This window comes from Rhea pennata, chromosome 5 (assembly GCF_028389875.1).
Source record: "Rhea pennata isolate bPtePen1 chromosome 5, bPtePen1.pri, whole genome shotgun sequence".
In the NCBI taxonomy this organism is placed as follows: domain Eukaryota; kingdom Metazoa; phylum Chordata; class Aves; order Rheiformes; family Rheidae; genus Rhea; species Rhea pennata.
In genome coordinates this window covers 7,122,175-7,138,309 of record NC_084667.1, presented here as the reverse complement: position 1 = coordinate 7,138,309, position 16,135 = coordinate 7,122,175, and the positions used below count along the sequence as shown (strand labels likewise).

General features: G+C 36.1%; 1 protein-coding gene across 6 annotated transcripts in view; it reads right to left on the bottom strand.

The window, feature by feature from the left end:
- The window catches only part of NOVA1 (NOVA alternative splicing regulator 1), a 159,745-nt gene that overhangs the window by 42,090 nt on the left and 101,520 nt on the right, over nucleotides 1-16,135 (bottom strand). For all 6 annotated transcript variants that reach the window (XM_062578099.1, XM_062578103.1, XM_062578104.1 and 3 more), the window contains one exon: nucleotides 4,855-5,021. In XM_062578099.1, the coding sequence (XP_062434083.1) occupies nucleotides 4,855-5,021 (167 nt within the window). The remainder of the gene's footprint in view (nucleotides 1-4,854; nucleotides 5,022-16,135) is intronic.

Below are 16,135 nucleotides of genomic sequence, written 5' to 3'. Positions count from 1 at the left end.
GCATATATAAAACATATTAAAAGATTCTAAGATATGGGTCAAAACACCCTGAGGCCTAGAGCAAAAGAAAAATCACCTTTTGATTTTAGGCTACTTTGGGGTCTGGAGAAGCAGAACTAAAACTACAATGGCACAAGAAGCCCTGAGATAGCTTTAGGATTGCCTTAAGCATCAGAGCACTGTCCAAAACTTCTGCCATGTTGAATGGTGCTGTTTATGCCTCAACACAACTTCTCATTTTACTGTTGGAGCGCTTACAATGAAGAGTTAATCATCAGCTATAAAGAGTTAATTAACTGAGGTTCATAAAGTGTAGTTTCACATACACATCAAGATTATATCCAGCACTGTTGAAATTAAATAGAAAATGAAAGTAGGACAGTGATCTGGCACCAGAATTAAGTCAAGGGCACTTGAGGGATAAACTACAGTAAGCTTTCTTTTTATAGAATACTTTTGCTGTGGGATCTCGTATAAAGAACCGTCCTAATATTTGCTCTAGTAGAGGATGGCACATTTTATTTCTCATTTTTGCTTGTCCTGACAACTTGTAAACAACTTATAAACTGGGTATCATCTTATTAACTGCAGCATGGTAACGGGTGATGTTCTTCAAACATACTCAAACCTGAGCGAAGTTTACGAGAAACTGTTGACCAGATGAAGAGGCAGTGATCTGCAAACTGCTTATGTTTATCATTTACCTCAAATGAAAAATCTAGAGATATTTTTTCACATTTGGATTTTATAAGGTTGCCCTGGGTGACAGACTGTTGGGTTAAATAGTTGCTAAAAAGAAGAAAGGCTAATTGAGGGGAAAGGCATTTTAAGAAATCAATGAAGTCTACTAAGTCCCTGCATTCTGTCAAAATATTGATTTAAATATTGATCTAAAAGTTTTAGAATACAACTGATTTGAAAACAGTTTAAATTAAACTCATATCTCATACTTCAAAAAAAAAATTCCTCTACTTAAGCCAATATTTTCAAATCTGTATTCTTGAAGTCAGGTTTTATTTTAAGCACTTCAAAGTAAAACCATCTTTTATTTAAAATTGATGGATGTGTCGATTTTTTTCTGAATTAAATTCTGAATTCTGAGTTTTCTGAAGTAAGAGTAGTGTCGTTTTCACGACAAAAATATGAATTTAAAAATCTGAATACAGATATTCAGTTTTCCACATTTTGAATATCGTCTCAGAGACCATGATGGACAAACGGATTCAAAGTGTAAATTTAAAAACCACAAGAGGCTACTTATATGATGAAAAAGCTGAAATGAATCTGCTTCCACTAAAAGTATTAATCAGAAGTTCTGTATAGGAAAGCTGTACTCTGGATTTCCAAAGAAGAAACCCTGAAATCCTTGCATATGCTTTGCTAGCCGAACGTTTCACAAGTCCTAGGATGAACCAGACTGAAAGGGGCCTCGGTAGTTCAGTCAGTGGAAGCTCCTGCTCAGAGCAGGGACAGCTGTAGGATCGGCCACCGCTCCCTCTACGTAACACACCGTCCTGCAGCGGCTCGCTGTGGTCCCATGTGCTTACCCGATCACCTGCTCCAGCTCCTGCTACCTATAAAGAACTGCAAAAGCTGGAAGGAAAATTCAGTTAGCATATAAAGAAGCTGCAAAACTTCCCAAAGAAGGTGATGTGATAAGAGCACATTATGGAGCCTCTTCCCATTTTGTTTGCAACAGCTGCTATGAATTTTTGAGGTAACATATGAAGCTAACTACAAAGCCAAGCTACTCAAAACATCTCAGGCTCTGACCTCTTTATGAAAACTGTACTCTGTCCCCCTGGGTTACAATGTGGTCTGATAAAGCTGGAGTGACACTTTGACTAATAAAGAGAGAAAAGGGAGATTAGGCGCTCAGAGCAGTTTCTAGAAAGTAGAAGGGAACAGGAATCTCTTGGTTATTGCCAAACGATACACAGAAACAGCAGATGGCTGGCATCTACAAAGAGATTGTCCTGTGTTACCTACAGGTAAAAGATGCAAACAGCTGGCAATTAGTATCTATCAGATCTGTTCGGAGGAAGGACACAGCTACTTGGTATCTCCAGATAAGTCTGCAGGATCAGGAAATCTGCAAAAATGTAGTGGAGAAGGCTTAAAACGAACCAGATAAACTTGCCTGTGAATCCTCTGAGGCTGAAAAAGCTGAAGTTAGGGAAACCACCAGAATGTTTGGACAGTGACTTCATTAGTAAGGAGAAACGCCAGGCCAGACAGCCTCAGTGTATACTCATGCTTTTCCTGAACATGTTGGAAGATCACTTGGAAATTCAAGCGATCAATGGAAGTTTTACCTACAGACTTTGTAAACTGAAACTGCAGCCAAAAGATACTTCCTTTCTTGGGAAGGATGCTCCTCTGATGGGAGCACCCGTAAGAAGACCAGGGTAGAGAAATGACAAAAGAGAAATGAGAGATGGACAGCCATATAGAGGGGAATAGCATTGCAAAGCTTCACCTAGAGCAATCTTCATTCACAGGCCCTTTATTTCAGTAGTCACTGCTAAAAAGCCACTAGAAATCTCCTGAAGGTGCCTAATGAAGGTAAAATTTATAGATATGTTTATTATTTCAAATCTACTCTCAATCTCAAATATTAAATCTTCTTTCTTCGGTGTTCAAAGTATGACTTGTGGTGATAAAGTTCTTGGGTAATATTCAAAGAAGTATACAGTAAGAATCATATAAAAGTTTGTACAAAAAGAAATTGTAATTCACAAGGCTTATTTTTCACAAATTTATAATGCCTTGTATTATACATTACTCTGACAAATTTGATAAAGTTGTGACCTATCTTTTAAAAAAAAAGTTCTATGTCACAATTACCTGTTATAACATATTATCCTTTATGTTTCTTAAATAGAGGTATTTTATCTATTAGACAAAGGATATCCTGACATTAGAGGATCGATTACTTCACTGCAAACTCTTAGAATTAAGCTAACAATTTCATATCTTGGTGAAAATAACGGATTTTAGATTTCAGGAGTCAATACATATAGCGTAGGAAATTATCATGAAAAGATGTCATTTCATTAAATAGAAGTGAAACAATTCATTTTGGTTAAAACTGTCCAACATATGCACATCTCTCTATATTCACAGTCATATTATCATGCACCTGTCTGTACACAGGTAACATCTTTAAATTCTAAAATGCAGAACCAGTCAATATATTGTGGTCTTAAAAGTGATATATTGTATTTAGCCTGTGTCTTAACTTCGATAGCAGCAGCTCTGTTCACTAATCCATCCCTTCAGGATTTAATTTAATATTTTAAACAGGGAGTTGCATTACAAAAAAACAAAACCAGAAAAAGCCCCTAGAAATTTAATAAATTAATAAATTTTCTAGAGAAGTATTTCTTTCTCAGTTCCCACGTGGAAAAAATGTATCAGCTTGAGATATAAGACAGGAAATATTTAAGCATGTCAGCCTTAACAGGCCTGTAATCTAATTTTTCATGAATTTACTAAGCTAAAAATTAGTTTCATTTCATTGCAAAGGGGGAAAAAAACTTTCCATTGTAATAAAGAACACTCATTTCCCATTGGGTTAAGAAATATTGTCATAAATCTAATATTTTACATGCAGAAAAGCCATTTAGGATACAGATCTTTTCTCCAGCTTTTTCTCTCTACCTCTCAGACATATTCATTTTCATATCTAATAACGAAGAAAAGAATCCTATAAAACTGGGGCTTTTAAGTAATTTCTTACAAATTACATACAGATTTTTTTTGTGGAGAAGTATAGCATATACAGAATATATAAACTACTACTAATTATTAGATATCATATGGAATGGCGTATGCAGTTTCACCCATCTAAAACAGTGTGATCACTCCCAACTCATCCTGTTCGACTACATCATCACATAAGCATTCTGCATATGTCATTATACACAAAACAAAATAATTGCATGCAGTTATCAAATTACTTTATAGGACACTGAACCTCGCTAGCTGAGAAGCACTACACAACTTTATCCTATATGGGGCAGGAGAGAAACTAAAATCTATCCTATATAGGATAGGAGAGACAAGGTAAAATTCCACTAATGTTCATTCATTTCTGTCTTCGTATTTCCTTATTCCATAAAATGACAAATGATTTATTTAAAATCCTATGTGACGTATTTCACATTCTCCTTACAGTATACCCTTTTTTCAAATTAAAATAGTTTGGGAAAATTTAATGAGCTAGAGAAAATATTAGACCATGGTACCTTGTGAATATATTTTGCATCATCTACAGATTTTAAAGGAAGTCAATATAAAACACAGGCAAAAAGATGCCAAAAAGAGCATAAAATTAAATAACAGAAAACATTCCAAGTAAGTTATCTTCGTGTTTTCAAATTCTGACATATAGCTTTTAAAGCATGTGTTATAGGAGCTAAAGAACAATTAACATTTTTGTTTTTATTTTATACACATAAGAGTAGGAAACACATTCAGTTAATTCCTTGCTTTTTAATAACTCAAAAGATTTACAGAGAGGTTCATATTTTAGGTTTAAAATTCAATGGTCCTTTCTAACTAAAACCTACAAATGTATTCTCTGAGACAGAAAAAAAAACGAGCTTATAAAGAAAACACATTAGTGTGGCACGGGAATTTATAAAACACAGTCTAAAAGAACTGCTAAGAAACATGGAACACAAAAGTATAAGGAAAAAGAGGACCAGCAAATTACTAAAACATAAAATAACATCTTCTTAAAGAACATGTTATGTTGACCCCTTGCAGCCTTGAAATTTTAAGGCTTCTTAAAAAAGAAGTTAATTTTAAGGAGCTGATGTGACTCTTTATTCCCAAACAAAAACTCACTTGTTTGATGCGGTCTGGATTAACAGTGGTCTGAGGCTGTAGGATGCTGACGGGCTCTGTCTTGGCCACATTTTGAGGCATTTCCCGAATCTTTTCTGCAATGAAGCCATGAACCGCATTTAGCGCTTCGACTGTTCCCTGGATCAGACACACCCGCTCTGTGGTACCTGCAAAAGCCAAAAGTTGATCTGAACAGGATGGATTCTTCAGGATCTCACAAACTGCCTGCATTAATAAAGGCGGCGCTCCAAAACCATCTTCCAACACCAACGAGCCATACCTCGACAAGCATACAAACGAAAGAGATTGCCAAAAGACGATACGCCGATGGTCTGAAGTCGGTTTACACAACTTCTTTTTATTTATATCTCGTACACATGTAACTCTCTAGTCCCATCTGAGTCCAAGACCACATATACAAAGCATAAATGAGAAAAAATTAAAAGGACACGTTACTGTTTGGAAATAAGCAAACATGAGAAGTCTGTAGTGAATACATGTCTTTTCTATTATTTTGGTCTAGTTCTAGATTATTTTAAAATGTTACGTAACTTTTAGTTAACTCAAGGATGAACATAATAGGCAGTATTAGAGAGGAATACGACATCAGCTTTTGTAACGAACACTCTATTGCAAACACATTGATTTAGCGTAGACATTATTAAACCACTTCTTAATACAGCTGCAAATTGTTATGGCAAGACCTTTCACGGCCAATTGCTCTCATATACTCGAGTATCCAGTTTGCCTTTTATACCATTCGCATCTTACACCCCCGTGTAATAACTGTAATTATTTACTGAATATATAAAGGTACGATTAATACAGTTAAGCTGTCTTAAACATGATTTAGCAGCTGAAACCTTTGAAAGCCTGTACCGTGTAAGCAGCCACTATTCCACAAGTTATGTTTCAAGAACTTCTGTTTGACTAGTTATGCTGAATATTGCTCGTGTAGGAGGTCCAGACTCCACATGACTAGTTATTGATATTCTAAAGTCACGGAAAAAATATTAATAAACTATATACGATAGGCTAAACAGATATTTATGTATAAGAATATCAGGCCTTTGGTGGCCACGAAAAGGCGGAGGGGACAGACACATCTCCCTGAAGTGAGTTACTGTGCACATAGGACAGACGCTTAAGAAAAACAGTCCTTAAACCTCACTGCCAGCATTTGCAGCAAGGTGTAATTCTCTGTTTCCACGTCATTTCAGTCTGACCTGGCTTTCAGCTCGCACTGTTCTACTCTGCTGAACATCACTTTGTCCAATTTTCCTCTCTAGTCCGAAACATCATCTTTTTTTGCACCTCGGTTGCTGCTCCCTTTCCCTTACATCACTCTCAGCGTTAATCTTACTGACTCCTGTAGTGACTCGTGTAACCCTGTGGCCTGCAGAAACCACTCAGATGTGCCAGGTGGTTTATTTTATCTTTTGCATCCTGCCTCCCAGAATTTGGAATTCTTTGCACATTACTACCTAACATTAAATAATTATCATAGCTTATATTTCAATCCTCTAGAAAGGCTTAGATAAAGCCTACACTGGCGCATAATCCTTTTCCAAACTGAAATAGAGCTCTGTGTTAAAAAATCCACCAGCTCTTATTTGTTGGATTTCTTCATTTTAAACATTTACAGGATGGCCAAAGAGAACTGCAATTTTTCCCCTGAGGAAAGGTAGAAAAGACTGCATTTACTTTCTACTTGTGATTAGGACAGTTTTTAGGTGCTTTTGTATAGCTTTACTGCATAGCAAATACATGTATGTGTATCTTAAAAAAAAAATAAGTCTCAGTCTTAAGGACAGAAATATGACACTGCACTGAAACAAACCACACACATTTCTTCACTCTCTAATGCCATATACTAAACCACTTACACACATCCCACAAAATCAGTTTTGACCTGAAGGATGTGGTTGAATGGGAGTTTATGAAGAAAGAAACTTGGAAGGGGATGTTTTCCTTCCACTTTTGTCCTGCAAAGGAACAAAAGAGGACAAGCTAGAGATCTAAATAAAATTGTTTTGAAATTAAATGTATAATATATTTACATATTCGGTATGTATCCAACATACTCAGATAAATGATTTTGACTTTCTTCCTTCCCACAAAACAACAGTAGAGCAGTTCTAATAGAAATAAGTCTACCATGAACTGTGGTGATTTTAGTGTATCATTGAAAACAAAACCATACTTCCACGTGAAGATATACCAAATGCAAATCCCTATTCAATGCCAGTGCACGTCTTGCTTCAAGATCACAGGGAAAAGCGGACGGATAAGTTTTAGCCATGGAATTATCACAAAGAAAACTACATATTTTTAATATTGCCTTATTCATAGCAAGAAATTATTGACATCGTCACGCATAAAACCCAAAGCTTAAATCTGTTCTGATGAAAAATTCATTCACTCTACCTAAATTAATGAAAATTACAGTGTAACGGTGTGGCAGATACTAACATGTTTGCAATGAATTTTGAAGTTTACTGTTACGTGTTGCTATCATTTTGCAACCTGTACAGTATCACTGGCAATACCTAAATGGAGGAAATGTAACACTTCCTTAAAATATCTTTCCTATGAATTTTACGTATTAGTATTGCCTGCTGTCACTAACCTATCCTAAGTTATGCTCCTTACAACACAGCAACGTAGCCTGTAGAAGAGAATCGTATGCTTCCGAAGTCACCTGCAAGAGCAAATTGTCCTGGTAAAGGCTTCTCATCTGTCTCCTTCAATGATCTCTAAAGATTAAATATTTCATTATCTAAAGATGAAACGGAACACTAAAAGCCCTCCCTGATCATTACCAGGATCTGCTCAAATGCACTCAAAATCTTGCAAAGACTCCTCTTTTTTTATTTAAACACAGTATCTAACTTCTTGAAAGCAGCTCTACAGCAATACTGACATCATGGTAAGCAAACAGCATCTTCTCTACTAAAATATTTTATAATGCCTTTTCAACAAATCAAAATACAACTAAATTTCTTTCAACGCTCCATAAAATAAATGGAGTTTGAAAGGCATAAGAGTGGTACGACAGGAAGTGAAACAGAACTCGGTTCCTAGATTTAGCTTTCTTAATGCTTGTTCCTTTTCTGTATTCTCTTTTTTTTTTTTTTTTCCCTCTATCTGGCTTCCTCCTCCTTCCGCACACAACTCCTGTGGTTTCTGTGTAAAGCGATCCCGCTCTAAGAAAATGCTCCGGGGAGTCTTTACGCTGCTGTATTAATTGTCTACTAAACGATGAGATGTGATGTGGATTGATCAGAGTAGCTAATGCAAGTGTTCATCCATGGTCAGCAGACAACACACTGCAACGAAGCGCGGATCAGGTTACCGCCGCGCTCCCGGAGCCTCCCGCGGGAGGCACTTACAGGGAGGACCGCTCGGGAAACCGCTCGAAGGAGAACAGTCGGCGCTAAAGGGGAATTTCATTAGAGTCGGCACCGAGTAACCAGAGGGTATTCTGCAAGCCGCGTGATTTCAGAAACTTCAGCAGAATAAATCCGTATGGGCGTCACAGGACAGGCCAAACCTACTACTTTTTGGTATGTATAAATCGAGATGTAGAAGACTGTTCCATGAAGAAATACAACTGTGCAAAAATACGTTTCACACAGTGTAAGAGAGTGTTATAAAATGCTTCACAATAGTAGCACATTTTCTTTGAGGATTACATTTTATGATTTCCACTGAAAATCAAAGAAAAAGAAAAAATAAGGAGTGAGTGTGGAGAGAACGTATACGTGTGCAGCTGGGAATCGCTGTAATCCTCCAGGGTGACGTTGTCATATTCCTCCACACTACGCTAGCGGCTTTTCACTCGGATAACGGTGTACGGTAATCTAGAGAGTCACACAAAAGGGAAATCGCCAGCGCTGTGACCAACCTGTGCAATAAAAATAAGTGTACGACTCCCCAAAGTTGGTGAGATCTTTGTCATAAGAAATAAGCAAATAATCAGCATCTTCTCCATTTCTGTGGTGATATTTACCAATATAAAGTTATTTTTAACTATTTTTTAAAACTATTTATGCTTCGCATCAGAGTCAGGATCATCTAACGTACTTTTCCTCTTGCATATGAAGGGATAAAATATATACAAGAGACAACAGTTTTGACAAACAAGCAAATATTTGTCAAATGTTGATTAGGTTGTCATCATCCTCGTACACTCAAAAAACTGAAAATGTTTTTCTACATGTATTCATGTAGAATGATTAAGTCCATGACTGAAGTTCGCTACAAAACAGGAAAACTAGCATCTAAATAGATGCTGTAGTTGATGGTGCTACAACATTGTTTGTTCACCTTTTCTAAGGAATCCAAGTAAATTATTCAACATTTGTATGTGTTCTACTTTTCTTGGAGTAAAGTGTGAATTATCTCCTTTTGTATATCAGAATTACACTTTGCAAATGTAAAGTGTTTTAACTTTTTCTGTAAAATATAAGTAGAATGTGATTGTACAAGAGAACCTGCCTGTTCATACTGCTAACCAAAATTGTAAAACGACCTTTTTATTCTCCTCCTTTTTTTTCAACTTTTTTTTCCCACTAAGTTTCTGTTACTTACTTATTAGGTAACTGACACAGCTTTTAAAATAGCCATAAGAATAAATGCTGCAAGGTGCAATAGGACGAAGGACCCTCAGCACCTTGATAGTTCTGCTGCTTTGATTTAGACACTTCACAAGGATACAGACATACACCTGTTTACAGTTAAACTTGCAAGTGTTTCCTTTAAGGCTCTCTTCTACCACATTGACAGAAACGCTAAGTAAAAGTTAAATGTGCTTCTGTATTTTGAGCTCCTTAGCGGAAAGCTTTGGGGGAAGCCCTGCACCTTGCAGAAGGGACTCTCTGGCACTCTGGAGGTTCTGCACACTTTTCACCGTGCTTCTACAACCATCTTAAAGATCATCTGAAAACCAGAAAAGCATAATGCATTACCAGTACAGGGTCATCCCAATACATCTACTAATTACATCTCCTCATTTTTTTTTCAGGGTACCGTGCCTACTTCTTTGAGAGAAAAGGAAAACTTGACAGAGGAGCTAAAGCTAAAAGTTCAACTAAATTAAAAGCTAAGCTGCAATCTTTTATAGGTTTATTTATATTAAGCTTTTTATTTGATAAAACAGATCACAGCAGTCTAATAACTCTGAAGACCTACAGGTTTATTTTTCCAACTCAGGATCAAACTACTTCTGTCTAAAACTGCTTGTACAAGCTGATGGTAAAATAAGAACTCAGCTTTCACATCCTTCCCTAGCAACGTAAAATAACCAGTCTTCAGTAAATGGTCAATAAGAAGCTCAACATGAAAGTCAGATAAACTCTTCCCTGTGGGTAATACCTCCTCTTTATAATCAAATAAATCCTCATCAGCTAGAAGTCAGAGAATAAAAATAATGCGGTTTAATTTAAATGCATCTAAAATATTTTAAAACACTTCAGATTTAAACAGATGTGAAAAACCTCTATCACATAAATGACATAAATGTACACATCCTTGAATGCAATGTGTAAGTTGCACTTTAGTGCACTGTGCAGTAGAGATCTCAACAGGACAGTTTTCTACCTCAATCCTTACCTCCCTGTGGTGCTTGTATATATGCTTTCTGAGCTTGTATATGGTGCTTTTTAAAACAGAATTTGTTAAGTCTTAATTTAGAGATCGTCCCCATACCCCTCCCAGAAAGACTGCTCTCAAGGCAAAGCTTGATGTCCAACAAGACTGCCCAAATTGAAAGGGGAAACAAGGGCTGGAAACGATTACTGAGCGTTATGTCCTGGGTATTTTTTTTTTAATCTGGAGGAAACTAAATTGGAATCGTTAACACAGAACACACAAATACCCCTACACAAATAGGAGGTGAAACTTAAGCTTCCCTGATCAAGCAATTAAAATAGCAGTACCAGGGAGAAAAGGCTAACTGATAAGTGGAATTGAAAGGAAATAAATCAGGGGCCTCTGAGAATCTTGCTGATGTCTCTGCTATAAAACCAGAACACGCTAAACTTTGATTTTAAATTTCAAATAGAGATTACTGATTAGATACATTTAGCTTAACTAAAGCTCCATTCTTTTTTCAGAGAAATACATTGTTTCTTTTAATGTTTCATCTGCAAATACTCCTCCTGAAATTCCAACTGTTAATGTTTTCTATATTTATATTATACTTTACATGAGTCAAGCATCTCATAAAAGCCAAAAGTTAAATTATGTATGAATAAGTGGTCTATTTCTTGAAACACGTTAACAGATGTGATGATTACCAGGCACACGCATCAATGCATGAGGTTTCCTGAGCGCTGCAAAAACACAGTTTAGATCTTAGGGTCTCCTAGCATCAGTCCTCTAATATTCTCTAATCCGGTGAATTGGAGAAAGGTCCACGGGAAGCCTCGCCGGTCTCAGCGGGAGGGAGGCGGGGGCCCAGCTGGACCCCTGACTTTGCAATCTCGAGCGGCAAAGAAGAAATCAGGCCAGAACTGTTATTACAAGGGCCTCAGCCTGACGCACCACATATTAAGTAGGTGTATAAAAATAAAAGCTTGAGAATGCCATGAAATTTTACAGCAATAAGCCATAGTGAAGTTAGAATGAGAAAAGATGATTAGACACATTGATGCATGTTCAAAAATACATAAAATGTTATTTACAGAATGTCTCGGTAAGTATTCAAGATCTCTGTAACAGAGTAAGCCACTTCATTGAGTGGACTGGAAGGTGAAAGCTTCAAATTTTCAGTACGCCCACTGAAACTACTGAAAAAAAATATTTGCAAACATATATGCGTATTTATCTACATAATTATGCATAGTCATGCACACAATATGCACACGTACATATTCATACACACATATGTACCACTTTTTCCTACTCTTACTGACCTGTGACCACTTAACTAAAATTCAGAGCCTGAAATGAATCAAGCTAAAAGATTTTACAAAGTGTAGGAACTGTATGAGTTTTTGGAATTACAGGAAAGCTTGAAGTGTGTAGACCATTGTACTCAGCTTACAAGTCTGAATTGCACAAATCCACCTTTAGCACAGTTCTGAGTCTGAAGGAATGTATTATTTAGATAGAAACCTGGGGAATTAGAAAGAAAAAAACAAACCAAAAAACCCTCACAATTATTAAAGGCTTAGAAGGACTGATGAGTCAGCTTAAAAAGCAAACAATCCTTCGAATATAAATTGTTTGGTCGGATATCAGCTAAGGATTTGATGCTAATTTACAAATACTTAAATTATATGAAGTGTGATGAGGAATTATTGGGTATTATACTGTTATGAGTAAGCCATGAAACAAGGATTAAAACTACTGTTCTTTGTTTACAATTACCTTAAGAGTTATTCATGTAGCTTCCACTGCTAATCTGATAAATATCACCAAAAACAAAGGCAAAGAAGGCCAGAGATTTCTTGGGCTATGGTTTTAGGAAGGATGGTTACTTAGGGAGAAAGCATGTGTGCAAATTAACGGCAGAGTGCTGCAATGAAAGTGAGCACAGCCTAACCATACTTTGGAAAAGCACATGTTTCTGGGAAAGAAAACCTTGGGACTGAAGAAGATCTCAAACCATGGAGATAAATCTTTTTGTTTATTTGTTCAAGAAAATGGTTGTCTTCCTATATGATTTGTAATACTCTGTATTAACATTTAGAATTTGTAGTGTACAAAGTTAGTACAATACTTAAACAAATTCAAAACCCATCTGATTCCCTCATCACATTTTCTGCATGAGTGAAACATCTTATTTCTATTTATTTTGGTCAAAAAAATATAGGAAGGAATAAAATAGAGGTGTTCTTTTTTCTTTTCTTTTAAATTTTGCTGCTATTAAATTTTATGACAGGGAAGAATCTCCGCAAAGTAATATTTGGGAAAAGAATCTCCTATACTTTTTTTCCCCTCTCCCCTCCAAATTATTATGGGAAAAAGGTTAAACCAACTGTCATTTTCTCATTTGAGCTTCTTTAAGTTGGAAAGTGAACACATCTTCTACTGCTAATGCCTGTCCTAAAGAATGATGAAAAAAAAGGAATACAAACTTTAGAATTTTATTTAAACAAAACAAAAATATGTAATCTTATTATTATTGAAACGTTCCACCCATTAAACAACTAGAAGAAGGTACCAAAGTTAATGTTTTCTGCTAACAGAGAGAAATCTGCAACTCCCATCAGTTTTTCCTCTTACCAGCTGTAAGATAGCAATATGCTTCTGACACATATCGGTAACCTTGCAAAAGGAAAGAGGCTTGTCATTACTGTACTAGCATTTATTTTCTCATAACGCAATCTAATAGTCTGTTTATTCATATATATTTTAAGATTACCAAGGTGTCTAGAGTTTTGCATGGAGTTATATGTGAAGGTCCCCAAGAAACCAAAGTTGCCAAAATTATTAAAAAACAAACTCACTAAATACCTTAAGAAGTCTAAATCTGCTGAGGAGAAATGTGTTAACCTTATTTTCAGAAGGGGACCACAAAGTAAAAAAAAAATTATATGTATTTTTCAAGCTATCTGGAAGGAACTTTCCTATCAACAAAAGCACTTAAGAATATTTTCCATGGAAAGTAATAGTTCAATTGGCAATTACAGCTTTTATGCTCTGCTGTAGTAATATGAACCTTTGTTAATAGTGCCTCCTACACGTATAATTACTAAGAGAAAAAGACCACCTATTTAAACAGTAAAATATACTTCAGGAATTGTAGGAACTGATGCATCTTATAATTTAGAATGACAACAGTTCCAGTCTCCAAGGGAGTTTTTCTCCTCAGAAATACATCTCAAGTTTCAAGTCTCAAGGCCTGAAAACCTGCGACAACTTTGAAACTCTTTTTAGATAAGGTCACTTGCTCAAGAAATCAAATCGTCTAATACCTTCCTTACTATCTATCTGTTCTGAGGAAGCAAATACCAAGTTTCAGGTAAATGAGAGCTTAGACGGGGGTTTATAATTCAAGAGGAATTTTACTGATCCTTCTATGCTCACTATTAAAATATTTCTTATATTATGGATATATGTAATTTTTGTATGTTTGGAAATAAAAATTGTCAGTGATCGTGCAAACATAATTGTTTTAAGAATATACTTATTGCTACTAAATCCTTTTCAACTTAAGTCGTAATCCTGCAAGACATTTAACTACAGTGTTCAAGATTAACAATAAAGGAAAAAGGAATTCCAAGTAGGGATCAAATGCCGAGAGAGGCACTACAGGAACCGTATCATAAGAATTACTCTACGTCCTAGTCCAGGAATATCAGTAAGAGACAATGATGTGTCTATACGTGTATTCTCAGACTGGGAAGAACGCTGTCATCTCAGAAATAGGATGAACTCCCATTTTGATAAAATCATTGTAATAACGCGCATATACATGCACACGTGCACACACCCAGACCCACCTCTCCATATTTTGCTCCTTCTGTTTTCCTTTCGACTAAATGTCAGTCCACAATTCAACTATAGCAGTTCTTGGCTGCTTTAGGTTTAATTAAATCCACTGCTCCCCACCAAGGGGATATAGGGAAAACAGGTAGGAGGAGTTTGAGACAACTGCCTTGGTTCGAAGCGTTCACTCAGGACACTGCAATTACTTTTATTTGCTTGTCTTCCTACCTCCTTCCTGATTTATAAATCTTTTTATAGCATGGCTTGTTGCTTTTTCTATGAATGAAATTTATCTCTCCCTAAATTTACCTTTCTAAAAATTATACATCTAGTCCGAAATAGCTGTTTAAGACAGATAGGGACCTCCGTGGACAATTCACCCCATCTTTCTGAGGGTGAAATCATCCCACGAAGATACAACACTCTCCTCCTTAACTCGATAGGGAACTTTGATTATCAGTGTATACTAGACAATAAGCACCTCAAAGATTCACTATATACACATCTAACACTATGCTAACATAAACATAAAATTATTATTAAAATCATATCCCAAATAATTACTATTAATACCATAAAATACCATCAGAAGTGTTGTTATGATGCAGGATGTAAATGATAAGGCAGCATGTAAATGATTTTGATACAGTAAGAGGCAAACTGAAGTGTCAATAAGAAAAAAAGATATTTCCTTCCAAAAATAGATGCCAGAATGATTCACACCCACCAGCAGATGCATAGAAATTCATAAATATTTCTTCATATAAGTGTCCAGAATAAAAAAGGAGTAGAAAATGTTATGTAGGCAGAACTTTTTCTAAATTGAACTTTTCCCAACTTTTTGCACTGGATGACAGCTGCTATTTTTCTATTTATATATCCATCTGACAGCTACATAATCTTGTATTCTAAGCACTCAAAAATTCCTGCTTTCCAGTTATTTGTCGAACAACTTTCATTCTCAGTAATCTTTCAGTATTTTCAGTAGTCACGGTGGCTATAATAGCCCTGACAAATTCAGAACCAAAGTTCTTGCTAAAATTTATTTTTGTATGCTCTGTTATAAAATGTCCACAGATAATAACAAAAAAAAAATAAAATAAAAAAAAGACAAGACTATGAACTTCAGGTTTTTCTTTAGCTCCTGTTTCACCATCAGGAAGAGAACAAAACATCTTCCATCACCATGGCCTGAGGGCCAATCATGCTGCAAGTATTTTGGACTCTTCACACAAATACTGTCACATTTCAATGTTTAGATTATTAGATTCAAGGAATTTGGGCGGCCAGCCCATACTGCTTTACTGACGAAAAATACTGACTTTTTTCCCTGCTTTTGAATGCACTGTACTACCGCAAACCCAGCTGTCTTAGTCTCTCTCAGATACTGGGTCAAGCAAGCCCTTGTAAAAAGCAGGCCAGTGTCAGAATTCATTTGGAACGAACAGAATCAAAACGCCAGTGCCCACAGCGTCCTTAGGAGGCCCTAAACCTAGGGGTACTCCCACTGGAGTCACGGAAACTTCACGGACCAGACGACCGACATAAACCTAACTGCAAGATAAAACCCTGAACTGAATGCACTATAAACGAGCTTCGATCTCTGTGCTCCTGTTTTGCATTAAGCTAGTGGATAAATAAACCATCTGATTCTAGGTAGTCTTAAAATGGTACATTTTCTTGCATTACATCAAAATCGTAGGGCTATTTTAAGACTGAGATTTTGCTCTTTTGTTGACTGTGCCTTTCTTTAAAGATGGAAATCTTGCAACTTTTTTTTAATTGAAAGAAATAAATATTTTTAGCACCGTTCCTGGTTTACGATTTTCCTTATCGTTTAACA